The sequence below is a fragment of the Haliaeetus albicilla genome, chromosome 14, assembly GCF_947461875.1.
Source record: "Haliaeetus albicilla chromosome 14, bHalAlb1.1, whole genome shotgun sequence".
Lineage (NCBI taxonomy): Eukaryota > Metazoa > Chordata > Aves > Accipitriformes > Accipitridae > Haliaeetus > Haliaeetus albicilla.
This window is the reverse complement of record NC_091496.1, coordinates 25,562,095-25,585,446: the sequence shown is the minus strand read 5'-3', so window position 1 is coordinate 25,585,446 and position 23,352 is coordinate 25,562,095. Positions and strand designations below refer to the sequence as shown.

Here is a 23,352-nt window from a genome sequence, read left to right as displayed (position 1 = left end):
TCTTGTGGGGGGGAGAGTTTATTTTTTCAAAGAATGACAGAAGACAATGAAGAGAAGTGGCAACACACACTGTCTATGAAAGCTGCAATGGCTGAGCAAACAAGGTAACGGGTTTGAAGCTTCACTGGCAGCAGCAGGACTCAGCTGGCCTCTGAGAAGCTGAAGAGAGCTATTTCATGGGAGGTGGCATTACCCTTTCTGCACCAGGGGCAGAGCGCTGGTGAAAGCAATGCGGGCTGAGGGGCTGCTGCTCGCTCTCCTGCTGCACCAACGTCGGGGGCTTGGGGGGGGAGGCAGAAGCAAAGCTGAGTGCGCTGGGGAGAGCACGAGCCCCTCTCTTTACCTACCACAGCTGAAACTGCTGTTTAATTTAAGCTCCATCGTAACTTACCTAAGTTACATCTGTAAAACTAGTTCTGGATGGGCAGCATCTGTAAAAGCAATTCTGGATGGGATCAGGATATGAACATTGTTTTGTAGTAGCATCAGGGCGAAAGAAATTAGCTGACACCTATTGCAGTATTTATTCCACAAAACTGCCTTTACTCCTTCCACAGTCCGGAAAAGCTCTCCTCGGGTGAGAGCGAGAGGGAGAACCATCTGTAGGACAGCATGCCTCTGCTTTCAAAGAGGAGCCCACATACGACATATGTGGTTCAGCTACTTTTGTGGGCATATGGCACCAGGATGAATTTCATTCATTCACTCAGTTTCATAGGGTGGGGGTTTTTGTCCCAGTGCTGGGACTGGAGGATCAAGGTTGTTGACTTTGAAAACAGCCTTATAATACTCTTGTATAGCTTTGCAATAATACATCCTTTCTGTCTGAAAGTAGCTACGTGTGTGCTTATCGGAGCAAGCGAGATTAGAAAAAAAATTGGAAAGAAATTCATAGTCTTGAGTGGGGGAAAGGTCTTATCTCAGTCCTGTTCCCTCACACTGCCCTTTTATGCATGGAGCAGCAGTTTGTGAAAAGTAGCAAAGCTATGAAAAATGCCACAAGTTTACTTTTGAAGAAAGGATAATTGTAACCTCTTCTGAAAGTGAAAATGATATATGCTGTTTTGAAAACAGAAATGCATGTGCACTGGCTGCATATTTTAAGAGCAAAGCTGTGGTGTTGACTGAAGTGCTGACGTACTCAGAGGAGTTCCTGCAGGAACACTGCTGGTCAGTCTGTCGACGTGCCAGCCTGTGCATGCATCGGCACCTGAAGAACACCGTCTTGTCCTTGCCTGTTGGAGATCCCTTGTCAAAGGATGTGTAGTAAATGGAGATCATCTCCATGGCTATCAAAATGTCTCTGTGCTGGGCAGCAGTTTTCAGTGAATGACAAGATGTGAAATGCATGCGTAACATAAACAGCAACAATTAGCATTGTCATTCAGAGGAAATGATGTTAAAAGGACGTCCACTTTGTCTGAGGTTTCTGATGGAGCTGAGATGCTTGATTTCATTAAAGGATGAGGTTTCACAAGAGGGCAAACTTGACTTTAGGGCGGCTCATCATAGATCCAAACTGTCATGGCTAGGTCATGAAAGTGCTGAATCCATACCAACTGACTCTGCTGGCTAAAATTTAATAAAAACATGTAAAAGGATCATCCCACTGTGGCAGACTTCATGCCAAATGAGGCACTGCTTGTCTGAGCCCTCTAACTTAGGGTAGCTATCACACAGAGTAGAATATCAGGAAGTATCAGAGCGGAATAAATGTTATTATCTGTTCTAGATAACCTGCCAAAAATGCTAACTGTGAATCCTCTCCTGACTGTGTCCTGCCAGGTGATCTGGAGTCCCCAGATCTAGTGGTAGTAGTAATGGTGAATGTGGTATCATGACTTTAATTTTCGTTTCACATAAGGATTTGCAATAACAATTTTTAGGATTTTAAACACTTTCACAATTTTTACTGTTAGGCAGCATGGGCAGACAATAGCTAACAATAACTAACTGAGAAACAGGCCTTCACACCCATACGTCTAATGAACATCACTAAGGAGGGGGGTAGTAGTATTCTGACTATAAATGGGAAACTGGGGAGAAATGACTTGCTTAACATCACTTACAAAAGCAGTGGGAGACCTAGGTTTAAAAAAAAAAAAGAATAGGCAGGTCTGATCATCAACCTAATGCTTTGGCTACTTGGTCACTGCATTTGTTTCTCAGCCCGCGTAGCCTGAAAACTGTGGTTTGCCAGGTAGGGCTGGTAACCATCCGAGTCGTGACTACTGGGCAAGTCCTGCTGCAGAGCCCAGTACAGTTTCTTAGGGACAGGCAAAGACTAAAATTGCATTTCCTAAACATGGCCTCCTGTGGTTTATATTTCTGGAAGCCAAACATGCTTTTTCCCCCACGCAAATGACAAATTCATCCTGAAGGAAACTGTGCCTGTGAACCCCACGTTAATGCTGCAGATAATTGGTGCTAAAATACCCGTGCCTGTCCCAGAGTCTGCTGTTAGACTGACTCGACATCTGTGTGTTCCACAGGTAGTTCTGTTAAATAACTAATGGTTTACTCAGCAGACAATGAAATGGGAATTAATCCTCTCTGGCCACTGTGATCGCTCTGCAGGGCTGGAAGTGTGGTGGCAGATGGGAGCAGAGACTGCAATCCTTTCACCGCTAGCAGATAACGCTGACTGGCGATCCCTCTGGCCGAGGCTGGAATTTGGATGCCAGGGCTGACTGCAAATGGATGGCCTTCGGTGGAGGGGAGCCATCACTTCGTTTGCACAGCAAAGAGGTGTAACAAGCGTCTAGGAGAGTGAAGGCAGACATACACGTGGAGTTTAGATGCACTAACTGAACTGGAGAAAGATGGAGAGAGACATTACAGGGTAGTGCCACATACCTTGTGAAACCTTCTGCTGAACCTCCGCCTGCAAGCGCCAGTACAGCTTGTCACAGGCTAAAAGACCAGAGCCTATCTCAGGGTTTGGCCATTTGATTTTCCTCTCAGCCTTGCTATGTTTATGACTGTACAGTGTAATTTTAAATGAGCTGCACATTTTCCTTGGGGTTTGGCGGGGGGGGGTTGTTTGCTTTTTCAATATCAAGTTATGTGTGTATCAGGATGCCTTAATTAAAATGTTGAAATTTCTGATTGGGTAAGACTTCTATAGTCATTTTCCCAAAAGCCCTGAAAATGTGTATTTATTTGATTGTGGAGCAGAGTGAAACACATTTCATGAGCATTTCTGTTTTCTAGAGAAAAAGCCTGACACTACACTAGGGGTTAAAACCAGACTGCAGTATTATTTATATGGATGATGATTGATCTTCTGTGCTGTAAAGTACATTGTGCCTCCTGTCAGTAGCACAAAACCAGCTGACAACTGAAACAATGTCCCATTCTTTTGCATGGACCAATCTGCCCCATAATCTAAGAAATTAATTTGACACTCTATTGTGTCTCAGTATGTGCTAAATAATATTTTGACATTAAACATACTTAGTTTTTAGAGGATCTATATATCATTAAACACAAGAACACAACAGCAAGACACTATTCAATTCCAGTTTAAGATGTGCTATTTGGGTTTTTAAAAAACAATTCCGGCTAGGCATTGCTGATTATGCCAATGGGAGCAAAACCAGAAGCTACCTGAAACTCAGAGAGCTAAGTTGTTAAGTTTTATACTTGCTGATTTTGGAGCTTTAGGCTGTAGTTTCACGGCAGGCTGGGTTTGCTCACCAGGTTGGCTGAGCGTGCGCTGAGGCTCCCTCCCCCTGCCCTGACCCCAGCCCATCGGTCGGTTTAACGATCTGGTTCACAGAAACACGCCACAAACAATAGATTTGGCTCTGTTTCGAGCAGCAAACTGCAGCAAGGACATGGCAGTGAGAACTCAGGGAGGTGACCAGCAGTGGTAACTCCTTGAGCTGACTGTGCTGCCAACATCAGAATATTGTCCAACTATGGTTTCACGCTTTGTGTGCATTGAAAACTCCAGGTTTTTAACGTAAAACAAACCAACGAAACCAAAACTCCCACAGCACAGATGGAGATTAGCTGACAGAAGTTCTGCAAACAAAGCAGCTAGCGAAATAAACACATTTTAGCGATTTCCATGCAAGAGATTTAGGTAGAACCAAACTTTTGGGATTATCCAATGCTACAACTACCTCCTGTAGAAGTTTTATGATCGCTCACAATGTGCTAACATAGGAGCCCTCTCAGGAAAACAAGCAAGCCATGCACAGTAAGAAGGGTTGATGTTTCAGGGCAGGCACATTTTCCATTCATCAATGGTTTTATGGCAGTACAACTGCAAGTAACCTCTTTGAAAAGCCTTCCTTGCTTTCAGTCGCTCAGGACTAAACAGCACTAAGGCAAGACAGAACAGTACTGTACTCTGCTGAGACCATATTTGGGATAATACAATTTTGACCAATTAAATAACCTTGAAATATTAGTTGGGCTCAGTGGGGTTTTTTTTCCATCTGCTGATTGTCCCATAATTGCAATGCTAAGAAACCACTCTAAACCTCTTGCATTGTACTGCAAGATCAGCAAGAGGAACAGAATTAACCAGCTGCTTTGGGCTGCCTCCGGGGATCAGGAAGTTCCCATAGAGGATGGAGTCATTTCTGTACATTTTACAGAGTAGACAACGTAGTTGGACTATTACAATGCTCTGTACTGATCCCTACCTCTCTCCATATATATTCTAAAGCCCTGAAAGTTTTCATTTCTACATACTTCAAAGGATAATAAACAGATGATGTTCATTTTATTTACTAATACACTACAAAACTTAACACAAGGTGGAGTTATCTACATTGTGTGTTAGGTGTTTTCGAGGCACCTACGAGGACTAAGATATAAAAGCCATAAATCAAGACATTATCCACCAAGTTTTCCAATGGGAGGGATGACTCAGCTGCCAAGATCTGGGAACATGAGGCTGTACTGATAAAGACAATGCTGAAATATTCAAGGCCAAGGAAGATAGTCAGGGAGGATTGCTGCAGCATTTGGTAGGAAAAAACATTTGCAGACTACATTCCACAGAAGACAGTACGCCCTTCCACCACCATCCATCAAGCTCAAAGAGGAGACATGATTCCTCCTCAGCTGGGAGTGCCTTTTTTCACATCAATGAGGTTGTAGCTATATCCTGCTATGGACAATATTGTTCCTAAGAAAGGAACAGACCTTTTTGAGGGAACGGGTGATTACAGATTATAGCAATTTAAAAAGGATAAATGCAAGATTAAAGGAACTGGGCTGCATGTTCTAGAAAGGAAAAGATAGGGCCAGGAAGAATGTAAAAGACATCTAAGACAACAGTCATCCATTTTTAACTTGTAAAGAAGTAATCATTAATTTTCAGCAACAAAGATTTGGATGGTACGAGACAACCTACCTAGATGGATAGTTAAGCATACGAAGAGACATCTGAGGAACATGTTTTAACCTGAATCTATGAAGGATGCATTAGATCTTGTTTATAAGGCTGAAAGAGCTGACTACAGGAGCAGCAAGGAGGAACTAAAAGTGGGTTTAAGCTAGTATTAAGATAATCAGAAGTGTAATGAAACATCTCAGGTAGAGCACATTCTCTCTTGCCATTCTTCATTTCTTCCCCTCCAGGGAGGCAGCAGCAGGAGGTGGCCGAGCCCAGGTGTTTGTGCCCTTTTGGCACATTGCTCAGAGGGTGAGAAGCAGGGTCCCTCGTATCCCCAGTACAGCATCAGGAGCCACTGACACCTCGTGCTATCACCGAACAGGCACCTTCCTGCTTTGGCCTCAAAGTTCCCATCCAGTTTTCCAGGTTTCTTTTTCAATTTTCTTAGCTAGGCCCCTTGTATTAAGGCCAGGGTATGGCCTTAGCCTGGCTTTACAGACGTAAAACTGAAGAGGATCTAATTAATAAGAAGTCCCTTGCTTGGTATCCACCTCAGCAATGACCCAAGTCAGTTTAGGGAAGGACTACAGCCCTTCCCACCCTTACACAGACAAGTCAGTCAACACTTATGTGGCAGCATTATTACTTTATTTCCCATCCTGAAGTTATCCACCTGGCCTCTATTTTATTTATATACTCATTCGTGAAAAACACTCGGACTGGAGAAAATCCAAACAGTTGAGGAGACATTACGTACACATCAAGCACTTAGTAGTCACGTCAATGTTTGAGGGAACTAAGTGCCACAGTAAGACATCTAGAAAGCAAAACATGCTGAGAAAAAGGAAGCTTTTTCCAAACTAGCACAGGGGAAACTAAAGCTGTAAAAGGCTCTGCTGTTTCCAGAGGAAAAGAAAAAAAAAAAAATTTGATCATGAAAGACACTAGAGAAGATGCAGAGGGCATGTCAAGGCAAAGCCTCCCTTCAGCTTCTTTAAGTCTCCTGTTATCCATATAAAACAACGCTAGTACAGCAACTGACAGCTGTGGTTTACAGTGAAGTCATCTTCAGGTGGCTTGAATCCCAGGTAGGTGCTCCTTGGTGAAAATAAAGTTACAAGCTTCTCATGTCCTCTCCCCCCTCTTCTCGCAGCTGCACTTTGAGGTAGACATCCCCCACAATCTTTCTCTTTCTTTCCCTCACTGCTCTGTTCTCAAAAAGTCTGCAAGATGCTGCAAATGCTCCCATCATCTTGTGTAGGAAAATATGCATCTGGAGCTTTGTCACACACAGGCACGTTCATGTGAAGCTACCTGTACAAAATGCCTTCATCTTTGCAACCGACTACTTCCTATCATCAGCTCTGGGAAAGACCAGGGAGGCCAGTAAAGTGATCTTTGTGCTTGAAAACTCAAATGAAATGCGGAGAGACTATCAGAAAATCTTGCTTCTTAAGAGTAAGCAGCAGAAAGTTTACCTCAACAGAGGCATACTGTAACTAGCCCACTCAAGGCAGAAGAGGTGGCATGTCTCGATCTTGTGGCAAGTCAACAGACCACAATGATGGACAAGAGCAAGGATATCCCATTTGCATGGCCAATCCACTACGAGTTTTATGTACTTGAAGAGAGTCTAGTTGTGATATGATACAGCTGTGAGGACATGGGTTGGAGAATGAGGAAGATTTCCATCAAAATCACAAGAATTAAACTATTTAAGTTACAAAAATAATCCTACCAATTTTACTGCTTTAAAATCTATTTTTTAAAAGGTTTGTGGCAGGTGCAACTTCAAGGGGTTAAGAGAGTCATAATATATTTACTCAATTTGGATTGCTGAAAAAAAAAAAAAAAAGGCACAAATTCAAAAGACACAAGGGCTAAAAGAGATCTGCCTTTAGTCTTATCTCCTCTCCATTTAACTTTGCAGAGGAAATCTGAACTTTTTAATTTGATGAAAGACGAAATATTCCTTGGCGTTCAAAACCAAAAGAACGAAGACAAGAGTTGTCCAGGGAAACTATTAATGCTGACAAATGTTTTTTTTTTTCCCTCTTAAGCCACTGCCAAGTAACTTCAAAATTATTTTGATATTATTCTGGATAACAGCATAACCAGTACTGGCCTATACACCAACAAAACGGTATTTCTGTGAAAATTGCAGGACTTGCACAACTAGTTTTCCACAATTGCCTAATGTTATGAAATAGAAGTTATTTTCCAATTGATAGAAACAGGGGGGTTTACTTCGATGAAAAAATATACATGGTTTTGACATGTTGTCCTACACAAGAAAATGAGACATGTAACAAGCAGTTTCCACTGTATAAGGTGCATTTATTGCTGTTCTAACATTAAACTTGAGGGAAAACCACATTATTTAACAGGCTACTTAAATGTACAGAACAACTCAATCCAGTCTTACTCTGGTATCACAGGTTATTTATTTGACTTACAAGGTAATTCCCAATATTGCTTGAAACTTTTAGTGCACAGAATTAAATTTGACTTGGAAGACATCAACAATAATAGTACTTTGAGTGCCACTGTGTTCAACTCACACTGTGAATTCCTGAAAAATCCTTTGTGGCTTTTGCCCCATGGTATTAGCTAGAAGTTTTTGAAGATTATACCAGAACTCATGACATAAAGCTCCAAGAGATTACACCCAATTCTGTGTCAGCCCCTATTTTCTGAATACGGACACCATCAGTTATACCATACTAACTTAATTTCAGCAAAAGTTCAAGCTGGCCCTACTTAAAAAGAAACAGAAGTTTCCAAAGAAAGCAATGTTTTCTCACAGCTCTGATACAAGCTAAAGAGTAAGGCCACTTCAAGTTGGTCCATTTTTTCCCATTAAAAAAAAGGATGAAGGAAACATTGTCCATTAAGCTTAAGTGTCACACAATGCATAATCCAAGATACAATGCTTTCTCTAACATCTCACCGTAAGAACAAATCGCCTCAGCTCACATTAGATGTAACGCAGGTAGTAAATGTGCGCAATTGTGTAAGCTGAAACAACTCTCACTAGAAGGCAGACTGCTTTCTAACAGGCTCTTTGCAATGGGAAATTTATTCCTGAGATTAGAACTAAAAGAGGAAGCTCTTCCATTATGCACATTTACTATGTGACTAGCCACTACAGCTGAAGAGCCATGGGTAGAATCAATGGCTAAGCAGCAGTACAAGAACTGCAATAAAACCCAAACAAGTTAGCCACAGTACTGCTGCTTAACATGCCAAGTCTCTTCTACAAAGTAAACATTACTTTCAAGTTAAGTACAAATCCTTCCAGGCTGCTTTTATATACCACGCACACTATTTATATATTTACTTTTGTTCTTCCCCTAATAAAAATAATTTCTATTGTGCTTCTCATGGCATATCTGTGTTACACTATCATGTATTCTTCCTTTGCTGATTACTCAAGTTTTGACGGGGAACTACAAAATAAATTTCTGGAGCACTTGGTATTAGAATAACCAAACAGCTTTAATAAAAAGTGATGCTGCCATTAAAAAGGCAGAGGATAAAAAAAAATTAAAGCTCTTTATTAACTTATCACTAAAATCTACAATATTCCACAAAGGTTACATACTCACAGCAACATTACGCTGTTAAGAGGACAGTACTACATTTGTCAGGATCTTTTTATTATCCACATATGCAATTTATTAGCCAGTTGATCTACAAGATATTATTTACCACAGGCAAACTAAATACTGTGCTTTTAAGAAACCTGCATAGAAATGATTTGATGTTTCTTTTATTTTGGACATATTTACAAAAAGAATTTCTAGGTGTGTTAGCAATAAATAATTCCCATATTCAAAATGTCAGTGCTCATGCACACACCGACAAGATGGTTGCATGCTTTGAAAATATTATTTACAGTACAGTCTCCTTCATAGCCCTCTCCCTAATAATAGCAGAAAGTGCATTTTTCTCCCATATTCTTTCTCCTTTCTTTTTGTTTTCATCTAGTCTTGCTTCTGAGGGATACAGCCTTCCATCTCCACAACTTCTGGCCAGCCTTCATACTTGTTTGTGTCCTTGTTGTTCTTTATATGCTGTAAATAGAAAACATCAATCTCTCATTAATGTAAAGTCATTTATCCTTTTGCTTTAACTCACAGCTTTAAAAGACATTTTATTTCCTTATTTTCAGGCCATGAACAAAGAGAAGACATCACTATTAGCCTCTTGTGCTTTGTATCAAATATAACAATCTCTCAGTATTCACCACAATGTAACTTCTCAGACAAGTGTATGCTAAAAACAGTTAAGCCATACTGGGAAAACATTTTTAAAATTTATTATGGATGTTTATTTAGGAAGAGAGACAAGCAAAGAAAAGACCAACTGCACTAAACCATAAACCACTAGCAAAAAATAAATAAGGATACTAAATATACAAGGCACTGAAAACAAAGTCAGATTTTAAAGAACATTAAATAATGTTGAATGTTCGCCTTTTTTGAAAATTAGGGGTTTATTTTTCCACCAAGCAACCATTTGCAGTCAAGTAAGACATTACTGCCTCCAAGAGTTTGCCACTGCTCCTGCACTAGTTCCCACTCCCTCACAAAGCTGGCAAAAGAGAACACACCTTCCTTACTCTCCTAGTACAAAGCTACCTTTACCGGTAATTAAAGGCAACAATGACACATGTTGAATTGTAACAGCTAAAGTATGGGAATGTATTCTATTTCACAAATTTTGCTGTGGCAGCAGTAATTTTTGACAGAAGAGCAAAGTGAACAGCTGGGAACACCAACACCTTAACCACCACTTTTCTGTTGGAGGTCTACCATTGTTAGTCCATCTAAAATACAAGTGTTAGGCAGTAAGTTTTGAATTCTTCGGCTTAATTGGATTCATTAAAAAGATAAATGACCTAGTTATTGGGATAATAAGATCTACCCCATGTAAGATTTTTTCCTTATTTTTGAATCACCAAAGAATCTTTTATGTACATTCAAAAGGAGGAGGACAAGTCAAGGAATAAATTTGAAAATAACACTGTGTGCCACTACTGCAATAGATACCCATCGTGAACAAATGCATGGTATTTATAAAGCCTTTATTAATGTAAGCTGTTAAACTCCAGTATGTTATATAATCACAGACCTGTTCAAACGGACTTTTAGTCTTAATTCCTTTTCCACCACAGAAGACCCAATTGTCTCTAAAGCCAAGGTTAGTAATAGATGTGCTTCCTAATTCAGCGATCAGCTTCCTTGCTTCCTCATTAAGCCTTGAACAAAACAGAGAAGTTCAACATGTGAATAAAATACACGCCCTTAGAACTTTCATTGTTCAATGGACCATTCATCTTTAATCTGATAAACATAGTTTAAGTCAGTCAATATTGGGCAAGATCCATCTTTCAAAATCAGATACGGCTAATTCTGAAATCACCTGATCTAACGAGCACCGCTCTTTAATCTCAAGGAACCAGCATACAAACCTATCAGTACACCAACAAAAGCCAAGAACCCTCTCCTGTGGGAATTTATACATACATCTCAAGTCATGTTAGCAATTCTCCAAGCAACTAAAAAAGTCAACCTTTAAAGTAAACATTGTTTGCAGGCTCAAGCTGAAGTCTAGATAAAGTAAAAGCTATTTTAGATTAGAAGAATGACATAAATATATGAAAGAAGTTCTTGTCTGCTTGGGACAATTAATTCAAAATTCATAACCCACAGCACAGTTCAGTGCCTGTAGGTCCAACTTGGATAATTTTAGTATGGAAGGGAAAACAGTTCTGTAGGATGATAAATTATCATTCCAAAACATCCAAATAACAGCTCTTTATTTCTTCCTTTCAGTTACTATATTTGCCCGCTTACTAAACAAAACATACAACTTCCGATTATTACTACTTACTGAGATATAGTTGTACAATTCACTTTAGCTAAAATTATGAAAACGATTAGGTACTTTGGAGGTTATTTACACAACCCACACTTCAAGTTTCTAGAACATTAGGGCAGCTTATATTTAAAAAAAAAAATCAAAATAAAAATACTTTATCTTTTAAATATGTTGGTTCTTCACAATTTGAATTGTTTTTAAGAACTGGCATTTATGATTACCATCAACCACCAGTGATAAGGTTTTGGCTAATTATGTAATATCACTAATAAGTAGTAGTTCCTGGCTGTCAGCATGAATGGCCCAAACTGACCTTCTTGTTTAGCTGATATTGTATCTACATACAAGCTTTCAAAAACATCAGCTGTGACGTGATTATTGAAACTAACTGTACTTATTATCTAAAACATCAAAGAAGAGAAAAAGAGCAAAAAGAAAAGCAATATGACAAATGAATAGAATAACAGACAGAAGATCCAGCCTTGGCATAAAGAAACATTAAATTGCTTTCTTCTCCTAAAACCTGTGAATGTACAGACACTTAACTATTTACCGCAATTATTGCACATGGCAAAGTCAGGACTTTGTCATAGGAAAGCTGCTCCTGTATCAAAAATACTGACAAGTTGTGGATAACAAATTGAACCAAAAGAAGAGAAAAAAGGTACAGAACACATTAGCAAAAAAGTTAAATATTATTAAAATAACATAGGAAAAGGAAAAAAAAACCCAACTCTTAATTTTCACTATGAACAGCAATCCTTTACAGCATGACTTAACTGAGGAGGAGGTTACAATACAAATTCTACAGTAATTTCTAGTATCTATTAAAGCTGACCAAAGTTGGGAAGGTTGGAAAATAATGCTTGAAGAGAAGTAAAACCTGTTAGGCTATCCCTACACTAATAAATTGAATAACTTTAGGGTGGAACAGTCCAAACACTGAGGCCAAAAAGTATGAGGCGCATACTAGCAACCTCTCAGACTTCAAAAGGAAGGATACAGGAAAAGCCTATTGGGAATGGTCTCTGCACCCCCGGAATGACTGAACTCTGTCTTGGAGTTGGTCTGAGAAGAGTGCTGGATGGAACTGACCAGTTTCCACCAGAGTATGTTCTCACAGTCACATTCCTATGTCTGGACATATCTGAATTTACTAGCATAAGACAGAATGAGCTATCAGCAATAGGAAAACAAGCACATCTCCAAAAAGACAGATATCCTTGGCAGCATACATTAAAAAAAGAAAAAAAAAAAGAAAAAAAAAAGAAAGAGGTGGGCCACATTCTACGAGAGCAGCTAGAAACCTACAGGGTCTTCAGGAACCAAGGAGGATAAGGGTATGGTTTAAAAAAAGTACAATGCCTGACATGCAAATATATTCTTCAGAGCTATGAGAAAGCAGTTTGTTGGATGGACAATATGCCCTACGTTTTCTTGTTGCATTAACACCTTTTCTCAGAGGAGCAAAAAAACCAACTTTGTCTACTGATATAGCAATTGCTAATTAGTCAACTATTAATGTCTAGCCTTTTCATATTTTCAAACACTTGTACTAATTCTCCTAAAGGGTCTAATTTAATATCTAATTTATTGCTTCTCTGTTGTTGGGATCACAAAAGTATACACCTAACAGTCTTCTCTGTATATACATACATAACCCATTACACCTGGTTAGTTTTAATTTGATCCTTGTTGTCCCCAAATCACATCAGCATTATAGAACTAATAAACTGAAAGCATAGTTTCAAATCCGTCATCTAGGGAGAACAAAACTTTATCAAAAGTGATTGTGTGATAAAGAATGCACTTTTTTCAGTATAAAACAGCATTTAAAAGTTTAAGCAGTATTTACTATATAAATCAATGACATACTTGGTTGCACCATCATCATATGTTCCCATTAACACTATCGTTCCATCCTGGATGGACTTCAGAAATTCAATAAATGGTGCCACATCTGAAAAAAGAGAGAACACAAAGAACTGTTTAATAACAAGCAACCATTCCATATTTAAACACCTGCAATACCTTCCTGCAAAGACATTCCTTCTAAGAGTATTTGTAAATGTTCTTACATATTTGTAAAAAGATGCTAAGTGGGAGAAAGATAAAATGCAGGACAGAACTCTTTCATTTTACAGAAAGAGTTTCATCCATATTGTGTAAAGACATAACCACTAGTGGGAACTACTCAGGAGAACAAGTGTGTTTGATTAACCATACCATTCCCTCCCACCTCAACTATTTGTGTTTCTTTAAAGTTGCACTCTCCTCACAATTGCAAAGGTAGAGGTGAAGCACTCCCTTAACTATCACCTTAAACCGTCACAGCAAATGGAGCCTGGAGAAGGAGGAAAAAAAACAAAAGGAAAAAAAAAAAAGAAGGAAAGAGGCATTTAAGTTGTTTCTCTCTAACCAGCTAAAGTGACTGCACCTACCTCCTCCCCACATGTCAAAGAATTTAGTGTCTAATGGTTCTCCTGTTTTACCTAGAGAAAGAGAAATATTTGGTGTCAAATATAGCCAAAATTCTTTTACAGACAACATGCCCAACTCCTCCTCTTAATGACTCTTTCAGAGAAAGTGCTGCAGAAGACACCACGTAAATCAATTACTATGTTAACTCTTATCTTTTATAAAGATTGCTCCTTAAACAGCATAGTAGTTGGTGAAAAGGTGCAGGAAAAGGTAAGAGGAAAAAAACAGAGAAGATGCAAACTTCTGATTTTGCTTCAAATGGAATATAAAATAAAACAAAAAGCCCACAGCCTCTAAAACCAATAAAGATAATTCACTGCATATATTTGCCTTTTTTTCTTAACTTGTTTTTGCAAAAATAAATAGTACAGCAGTAGGTTGCCTTTAGTGCCACATGGAAAGTAAGAAAGATTAAAATTACACTGCATGTTTTGCTACAGACTGGAAATTCTTAGTTGATTTAAACATCCAGAACAAATAGAAGAAAGTGGACAATATAGTAATCTCATTAGCTTTTTTTTTTTTAACTATGCTGTCTACAGAGGCAGTATTTGATGGAAGGTAGAGTTTTCTTTTTAATACATACATTCATTTAAAAATTTTGGAATACAGGGAGAAAGACTGGCAGCTATATAATACACAGGTAGGTTATTTGGTTTTGAACAGATTGAGACAATTTAGGAGGGCAAAATAGGATTAGGTGAGTATTGTTCAAGTCATGCTTTAGATGACGTAAACCTGAGTACAATCCAAAAATAACATGAATTTATACTGCAGTGAAATGACAAAGTACTATCTCGGTGCTACAAGGAATTGCTTCTTACACATTAAAGACAAATCTGTGAGTACTGACATTCAGTTCAGCTTTCAAGGTGACACACAGGTAAATTTGGTTTTTATGAAAGTTAAGAATCCTGAACACAATTACATAACATGATGTATTTAGGGACAAGACCTATAGATATGGACTGATCAAATTTACTGATTTCAAACTAGGAAATAATGAGCTGGTCTTTCCATGTAGTAACAGAATTGTTAAATTTAAGTTTCACTGAAAAGAGAGCAACAGAAGAATTTAGTCTACAGAGTTTTATTAGTGGTGGCAACACACAAAGTCAAAAGTAGCAGCATGCATCTCATGTCTTTTTCCATTTTATATGTGCATTAGGAATTTATCTGATGACCAAAATAGTCACCACAGCACTGCACATCACTATTTTTACTACACATTTTTAGAAACAAAAATGCAGTTTTTCTACTTTCTAACAAAAAGGTATAAGTGCCAAAATCTGATATTATGTCAGTACAAATACGCTGAATACTTCCTTTTCTGCTCCTGCTTGCTTTTCATCATCCCTTAGTATTTCACCTTAAATTTCAGAAACAATTTGAAAATGAAGACAATCTAATCTGCTCACTTAAAACGTCACTTACCATTGACCAAGGCCACGTTTATTCCTCTGCCAACATTATTTTTAACTCCACTCATTAAACTGAAACAAAACAAACAATGTTATTTTTAACAGGGCAATTTTCTGATGTGAAGTATTTCTGGTTTTTAAATAGGAACAATCAAATTGTAAGCGATACATAGTTGAAAGACCACATGTTCATGAGTACTTAAATGAAGCAAAATCTCCTAGAACTAATCTATGTGCTCTTATGGCACCACTGAATTGAGAACAATAGATCAAATATCCCCAGTTGTATCCATTTCACTTGATCACTTAATCATCTTGGTTTCAAAGTATGTGTGTACATTAAAAGTGTCACAAAAAATAAAGTGCTACTAATATATTTAAGAAAATTCCTTGCAGTTAAAAAGCCTGAAACAAATAATAATTTGAAGGAACTTAGCACAGTCATGTAACCATCATTTTAAGCTTTTTTGTAAGCACATGATGAACAAAAATGTGTTTGAGTTTAAAAGCGAACCGAACAGAGGCATTTAAAATTAGTATTGCAGCATCCCACTAAGAAACAAGAAAGTCAAAGCAGTTAGCTACTTGTACCTATAATAGGAAAACTAAATCCAAGAAAAATAGTTAATACACTGATGGGACTTTTCTTTAAAGTTTAATATAATCTTGGAGTACAGTTACACATCCCAATAAAACTGTTACAATCTATTACAGTAATTACTTGGCCTAACTCAGAGCGGCAAAGGAGCTGGAAAGAAGAGATGCACTGTGAAAGGGAAGCCCTTCAGAGCTGTAAAGAAGAGCTAATGGGAATGTCAAAACTGTCAGCTAGGATGCTGTGCTGCCTTGGGCCGTGGTGGGTGTACCGCTCCAGTGAGAAGAAGCTTCCAGACCTCCTTACCCCTTTTCACTGGCACTGTACAGACATCTCTGTTCTGCCTCCAGGCCCCAAATATCCCAGCATTTAACATTTTGAAGCTCGGAGTAAAAGAGTTAATATACACAAGGAGAAATAGGAGTAAGGGTTGAAACAACTACATAAATTAAGATAATGAAGAAGTCTTCAGCTGAGATTCAAGAAAGCATGTCCGCATAAGCACATAGGCGCACATATCTCATTAATTACAGACATACTCCAACAGATGCTTTAATTCCATCCTGATCAGGATTTCTTTAACCTCCCTAGCGTGTTCTAGGAAGGGGCTCACATTTCTTCTGCGATCATATGATTTTCAGGTCATGTCTGAACATCCATTCTAAGCAACTTTTCGGAAGGACCACATCCTTACACACACAGCGGCAACATCAGCTTTCTCATGCTAACTTATTAGTGATAGGCCTGAAACAAGAAATGGTCCATCACAGAACCATAACAAAAATCTTCCTCTCTGATGCTATCTTTTGCACCCAGGATGAAGACAGAAGCCAAAATTTAGAGGAATGTCAAATTTCATAGACAACTATCACAAACAGACTCGGTGTTAGCTAGTTCAGAGAGGCTGTAAAAGACTACCAGTTAATGCTAACTCTTGGCACAATGACTTAAGTTTTAAAGAACTAGTAATCAGAGATGAAAGAGTCCATATTCTTCTGTTAGTCCTTTAAGTTATACCATCTGCCAAAAAATTCTGACTAAAATTAAAACTCTAATTCAATAATTTCTGAAACAGAAGACTTGACATTTTCTGCTGAAATGCAGAATTCACTTGGTTAGTAGGGAAGCATTCTAGCCACTGGAGGATCATTTCTTCTCTGATCACATGATTTTCATATCATGTCTGAACATCCGTTGTAAATGATAAAAACATATGGCAAATAAAGACTGAAAACATAAATTAAAAAGGGCAGTGGAGTTCTGAATGTATTACTTTGTTCATACAAAATTTAGTGGACTTTTAATTTACCAAAAAGAATAAGAAATTCCTTTTAACTACAAAATTCTCTGTAAATAAATACCAGTCAAAAAAATATCCAATAGTGGGGTGACTAGATGCTGAAAATCCACACATACATAACAAAAGTTATAATGGATTTCAGACAACAAAAAAAATTCTGCAAATATGAATACTTGAATGACTAGTTATTAAAGGAATGTAGCGCAACATTCTGCTATAAGGTTACTGTGGCACAATCATGCAACTGGCTTCTTAATAGAAGTAGTAAAACTGCATGGAGAAGTTGCTGGTAAAGTAGTACAGCAGTATCACCCCTTCTTCTAAAAAGGGCATGAAGTAGCAACTACAATATTTAATATTTTGATGACAACTACAGTTACGTTTTTTTCTTGTTTGGATTATGTCCTTCCAATATAGAACAAGGCTATAACTGAACTTCCATATAGCAGAATTCCTGTTTCACACCAAAATATCTATACAATTAAAGACAAATTGAGAAATTAAACGCATTCTGAATTATATCAGCACCTTTAGTGCTCTCAAACTGCGTGACATCCTTATGTTTAATACACAGCAAAAAACCTACGTTGTAAATATCATTGACAATTTATGAAAACTTGTCCATGCTTCCTTGTCTTGGAAGTATGAAGAAGAATAAAAAGTAATCAGAAAAAAGCATTTTGCGGGAGTGAGTTCACAAAATATCACTAAAAAAAGAGCTACTGAAAAGGAAATAAGTTCTTTCAGAGCTCTAAGATACTACTTTACACATTTGAGATAGCTTGTGCACTGCCTCAAACACTACAGGCTGTAATGTGACAGTTTTCTCACAGGAGGGCAGCCGTTCATCAGTTTTAGAATTCCTCCAACAATTTACAATCACAAGTTATGGGAGCTTTTGAAAGAGAAATCAAACGTCTTATGAGCAAAGCAGGAGATAATATAAAATTCATCAAATTTTCCAGTGGACATTTAAATAGACATAACAAGTCCTCCTCAGAAGGAATTCAGAAAGATTTTTGCCAAGCGAAACTGGATTTAAGACTCCAATAGCTGTGCACTAAGGTGCACGCTAGTATTAAAAAAATACATGATTTCTTGCCAGCAACTACTTTCTTTTCATCACTTTCTTCAGTGAAATATCCAGTAGAGGATTTTTTTTTTTTTGGACAGGAACAACAATCTCGTCTTAGTTAACCAGACACTTAAAAAAACCCCAACCAAACCCTACAATCCTTAAGTTATATTTCTTGCACGCCCACAACTTTTAATCAGTGAATCACCCTAAGTCTTCACAGGTATTAAGCTAGGAACCAGAATAAGAAGGTAGCAAGTTTTGTTAACATCAATAAAATACCATGCAGAGAGATAGATAAGACTGTCCAAGGTCATGAAGCAAATCAGCAATAAGAATGGAAAGCAGAAACTAGCAGCTTTTCGTTAGTACATGCCAAGGGTGAGCTCATGCTCACTTTGCACACACTCCCCGACTACACCGTGATGTCCCACTGCTAACGCACTCCTACACAAGCGAGGAAGCTTGAGCTAAGTCAACCTCACAAAAGAATGGCTTGAAATTTGAATGGTGCTCATGTTTCTGCTAATAATGCAAAGCAAAGAAGCTGCAGGTGTTTAGCTGTCAGGGGAAAAAAAGCTCCTTTTCAATTTCGCTACATCTTAATTGCTAGATTTACCGCTAAAAATAAAATACAGTCTTCTCTTTAAGATTAGATTAATTATCCTATTTACTATATTACATGGGGTTATGCTGTTCACAGTGAAGTTGCCATTTCCTCTAGAATTCATTAGCAGTAACCGCTGTACATGCTATCTGAACCACTCTGTAGTAACATAGCACGGGCGGAGAAACAGCTAAACTGGAGTAGTTTAAATGCAAACGGAAGGCAAAGGCTTGTAAGTGTGACTGATATTAAAAAAAGTTGTTATACGAAGCCACACGCTCTGGGTGACAATGAGCAGGGACAACCTAAGAGCAAAGAAACAAAGAGTCTAAAAATAAGTATTAATATTCCCATTATGGGGATTACTGAAAGGTATTCAGTTAAATACTCTACGCACAGTATTATTGATAATACTGTGTTAAAAATACAGTTATTAAATACAGGACTTAAGCTCAAAACCAAACTGTGTTTTAAGCAGTTCCTTTCCTCATATCACAATTATTTTATTAACTGTAGTTACTATCAGCACAATTAAATAATTGCTGATCATTAAAATACTATTTTTCCCTTTTGAAGTCACCCTTTAAAGAGAAGTGGAAAATATGTTCTGACATTGGTACTATAGAAATAGTTTAAAAGATGCTTGCAAAAGACACTTCCACAGCACAGTTTTAGCTGATGATATTCAGTTAGAAGTACCAAGAGTAACTACTTAAAAATACAATCATTCACTGAATTATTATTAGAGGCTTAAGTTACCTGGAGGCAAGTTTGTATCTGCTTGACAAAGTCTAACTAATCCTTAAGTCTGTAAACCTGAAATAAAGCGTAAGCTATCTTGCATGTATTAAAATAGCATACATTTCTGCATTTATTGCAGCGTATTATGTGTGATTCATCAGATTAAGTTATAATGCAATATAATTTTTTCACGTGATCAAACCATTGGCAAAACAAAACCTACAAAGAATCATTTAAACTACTGATTTTATGTGCAAAGTGATCCAAGACAGCATTTGAAAGAGATACTTAGAGACAACAGGTAAAAATACTTACACATTATCTTCTACACAAATTTTAGGTCCAACTACATTTGCTGCTCCACTTGCCATTTTGAATGCAAAATGCTTTTCAGGACAAGCTTTAGAGATCCCACATTTGTATCTTGGAGGCTTTGTAGCTTTCAAAAGGAAATAAAACAGGATTTTAGAGACAGCACCATGGGTAGGCTAACAGAGAAATATCAGTTATTTTTCTGAAGGCATTCAAGGAAAAGAGCAAATACAAACGGTATCTTATCTGCAGTTTCATAGCAGCTTAAAATAATCTAGGTTCCTGCAGCACCTCATTATTCTACTTCTTGTTCTTACCCTGCTGCTTGCCCTGGCACTGTCATCAAAAGCCACAAGACAAAACTACAAGTGAAATGCTGGCAAAAAACAGACTTTACCCAAAACTTACGAAAATCAGGAAAAGAGGAAAATTAGTTTCTGATTGCATTTGAAATATAATTAAGACTTTCTCAACTATGAAAATTCAACAGTCTTTCTGTTATTAGCAAAAGCGAGTCACAGCAATAACACATGCATATGAATACTCACAGCGTGCAGCTGCATCCAGTGCTGATCTAGCTAAAATGCAAAAAGAAAGTTTTACAAAATGTCTGCTATAAAATATCCTATAAATTTAAAACCTTTCTGTACCCCTATAAAAACAGGTTGGTTGAAATTAAGTATCAAATAGATCTGAACATTATGTTCCAATAAAAACATTAACCTTTACACAGGAGAAGAATACGACTCTCCAACCGACACCAAGATCCATGGAGATACAAAACCACCAGGGATTCGTGGGGCTGTGGGCACTAAAGTGAAATGAATTCCCTTCTTACAGCTTCACCAGGATGGGGATCCTTTCACGTAACACTGGAAGCCTGCAGCTCAGGTGTGTTTGAACCCAACCATTCATGACTCCCTTTCTTGGGATAGGAAGAGACACAAGTGACCTCATCATGCGCATTCCTACAATACATCTGTAACACTTAATGGCACCTGTGTCTCTTCAACAATTATTAAAGATGCCTCTGATGACTGGTTCAGATGTCAGCTCACACTGCAGTAATCTGGAGTTAAATGACATGAACCCCATCCACGTACCTAAAATTGTGGGGTTTTTTTAATGAAAAGCCACTTTAAAGTTCGTTCAAAACAGACTCTGAATTTTAAGTCACCTCAGCTGCTAATCCTTTTCTGTGTAGAACCTGGGCACATCTGAAGTGTTTTGATTACTGCACATTCAATTGTACCCGTGCAAGCAAAAAAGCCCAGGCAAAACTTAAATTTTGAATTGCTTAAGCAACAGAAAGGCAGAGTGCAGACTTCCAGAAACATCATTCAAGTCGCCTAGTTTACAACTCCAGGCTAAGACTGTAAGTACCAGTAAACAGAAGAAGCAGTAAAATTATTCACACTCGGCAGGCAAAAGAATCAAACTCATTAAGAGAGCAGGTTAAATATTTCATACAGAAGATAACTCAATACACACATTATATATGCATAATACATACGAAAAATAAGAACAACTACACACATTAAAAATAAACACAGAATTCTTAAGTGTAAGAGCCTAAGTCAAGCTCAAAGCAAAACGAATATGATATACTTGATTATGGCTCAAGTAAATATTAATAGATGTCTGGAGAAAACAAAGTCATCACTTACCAAATATGTGTCCTAAGTTTGCATCCATTTTTATTTCAAACACTTGAGATATGACATAAAATGTCAATAAAAATATTGCTACGACTACTACCAACTTTGCAGCACCTATTCAAAAGCAGAGAAAAGTTTAAAAAAATTATCTGCAAATGGTAACATTAAGTTTACCAAAATTAACTACATGGGAAATGTGTATCAGATTACATGAAGGGGAACTCAGAAACAGGATGATAGTTTGTGGAGTCACTAAACAGAAGTAATCTGCAAGAAATGGACATTACAGCATAGGATGCAACTGAACCAGTCCATCAGGTCACTCCACCAAATACATACCCTGCTCTCAGCTTTCTCCAGCTTCATGCTTGTCTGACACCACAATACACCAACTAAGCTCAGCAGCCAGGAGAAACCACAGACTTTTCAGGAGCAATCCAGCTTAACAAAATGAACTAAATTAATCTAACTGGCTGCTGTCCAAAGGGGAAATTCCCACCTCTCCCCATTCCACTTCCCTGTTCTTAGCCATGTGTACCCATTTCCTCACTGTTCACGAATACTCTTCCCCCTCCCATCCTCAAATTGAGCTACATCTATTTTAATGGATGGCCGAGACTGAGTGATTAGGGATCCATTCATACACTGTAGCTTGGCTGCTTTGGTCAGTCAGGTCTGAGCATTACATTAAAAAAACAAAAACAAAAACCCAACACCCCCCCCCCCCCCCCCCCAAAAAGAGCCTCCTCTTCAACAAATTTAAATTACTGACCTTCAAAAAGCAAGTCTGAAGACTCAAAAAAGCTAATTTAAAAAGTAATAAAAAGCAGTACCTCTCCTCTTCTCCTCTTAATATGTTGAAGCCTCAGGTAGCTTGGAGTTTGACAAGCCTAACTTTCTCCAATGCCAAGCAGTCAAACTACTGCTTGGGAGAAGCACCTGGAAGCACGTAACCACAGAAATTTACATCTGAAGTGAACACCTGGGTGTACGTGGTACTGCCATGAACCCCGCCATTTTTTAGCGTAATTTTCAATAGATTTTTACAGAACACTCCCCTCCTAGCTTTTTGTAAAATAGTGAAAGTAGAAGTTAGGTGAGGAGGGATCTGATCAACATCCTGCCTCCTTGTCTCACCCCAGCATGTCAAACCATTTGGAAGAAGCAACCTTACGGCACGCTTCTGTTTCTCAAATTGCCAGCCAAATAAATCCTTCAGAAAAAAAACAAACTTATGTACTCTGCAGATCTCAGACTGGTGCTGTGATGGGCTGTTCAGAAAGCCTTAAAATAGACAGATTACTCAGCCTTCAGAAGGATGAGAGATATTAATCAATCCTTCCAAAAGGCTAAAAAAAAGATAAAGGGATAGAAAAAGAAAAGAAAGATGAAGAATGAGATACAACATTTTTGTTTGCTTGTAGGTCAGTCTTCCTTCCCACCTTCCTTTCCATGTGTGTGAGCACAAACATACTATGCAAGAAAACACAGATGCAAACTTAATTTAAAAATATTATGCTGGAACTCCCAAAGATTATTGCACTTAAGGGAAGTGAACCACATGTAAGCACTAGAGAAAATAGATGATCTGAACATATGTTAAGAAGTGGAGAAAAGGTTTTCAAAGCAACACTGCTTAAAAAGACAAGATGGTACCAGATTTTGGAATGTGTCATGTAGCAAGTGGCACTTGGAGAGCATGTTGTTTCAGTAGATAGTAGGCAAGATGAATGAGAACTCCGTCTGAGCACTAACCCTCCCCTCTATATCCTGAGGCTTTCAACTGAACTGCAAGCGCTCCCTCTAAGGGAGATGTTAGAAATCTAGAAAGTTCTTTTAGCACTGGAACCAAAACCAGCCTGTTTGCTACAGGTTAAACATTCTATAGGAAATGCCATATATTCTTTGTCTGTGGGTTTT

The 23,352-nt window shown here is 38.1% G+C and overlaps 1 protein-coding gene across 1 annotated transcript in view; it reads right to left on the bottom strand.

Moving 5' to 3' along the window:
* Window positions 1-7,672: 7,672 nt before the first annotated feature.
* The window catches only part of FAM3C (FAM3 metabolism regulating signaling molecule C), a 32,234-nt gene continuing 16,554 nt past the window's right edge, over window positions 7,673-23,352 (bottom strand). Inside the window, exons 3-10 of the mRNA XM_069802036.1 lie at window positions 21,442-21,546; window positions 20,323-20,352; window positions 19,778-19,901; window positions 15,158-15,216; window positions 13,684-13,734; window positions 13,118-13,202; window positions 10,493-10,619; window positions 7,673-9,432 (exon numbers count right to left, since the gene is read on the bottom strand). Coding sequence (XP_069658137.1) covers window positions 9,343-9,432; window positions 10,493-10,619; window positions 13,118-13,202; window positions 13,684-13,734; window positions 15,158-15,216; window positions 19,778-19,901; window positions 20,323-20,352; window positions 21,442-21,546 — 671 coding nt within the window. The 3' untranslated portion in view covers window positions 7,673-9,342. The remainder of the gene's footprint in view (window positions 9,433-10,492; window positions 10,620-13,117; window positions 13,203-13,683; window positions 13,735-15,157; window positions 15,217-19,777; window positions 19,902-20,322; window positions 20,353-21,441; window positions 21,547-23,352) is intronic.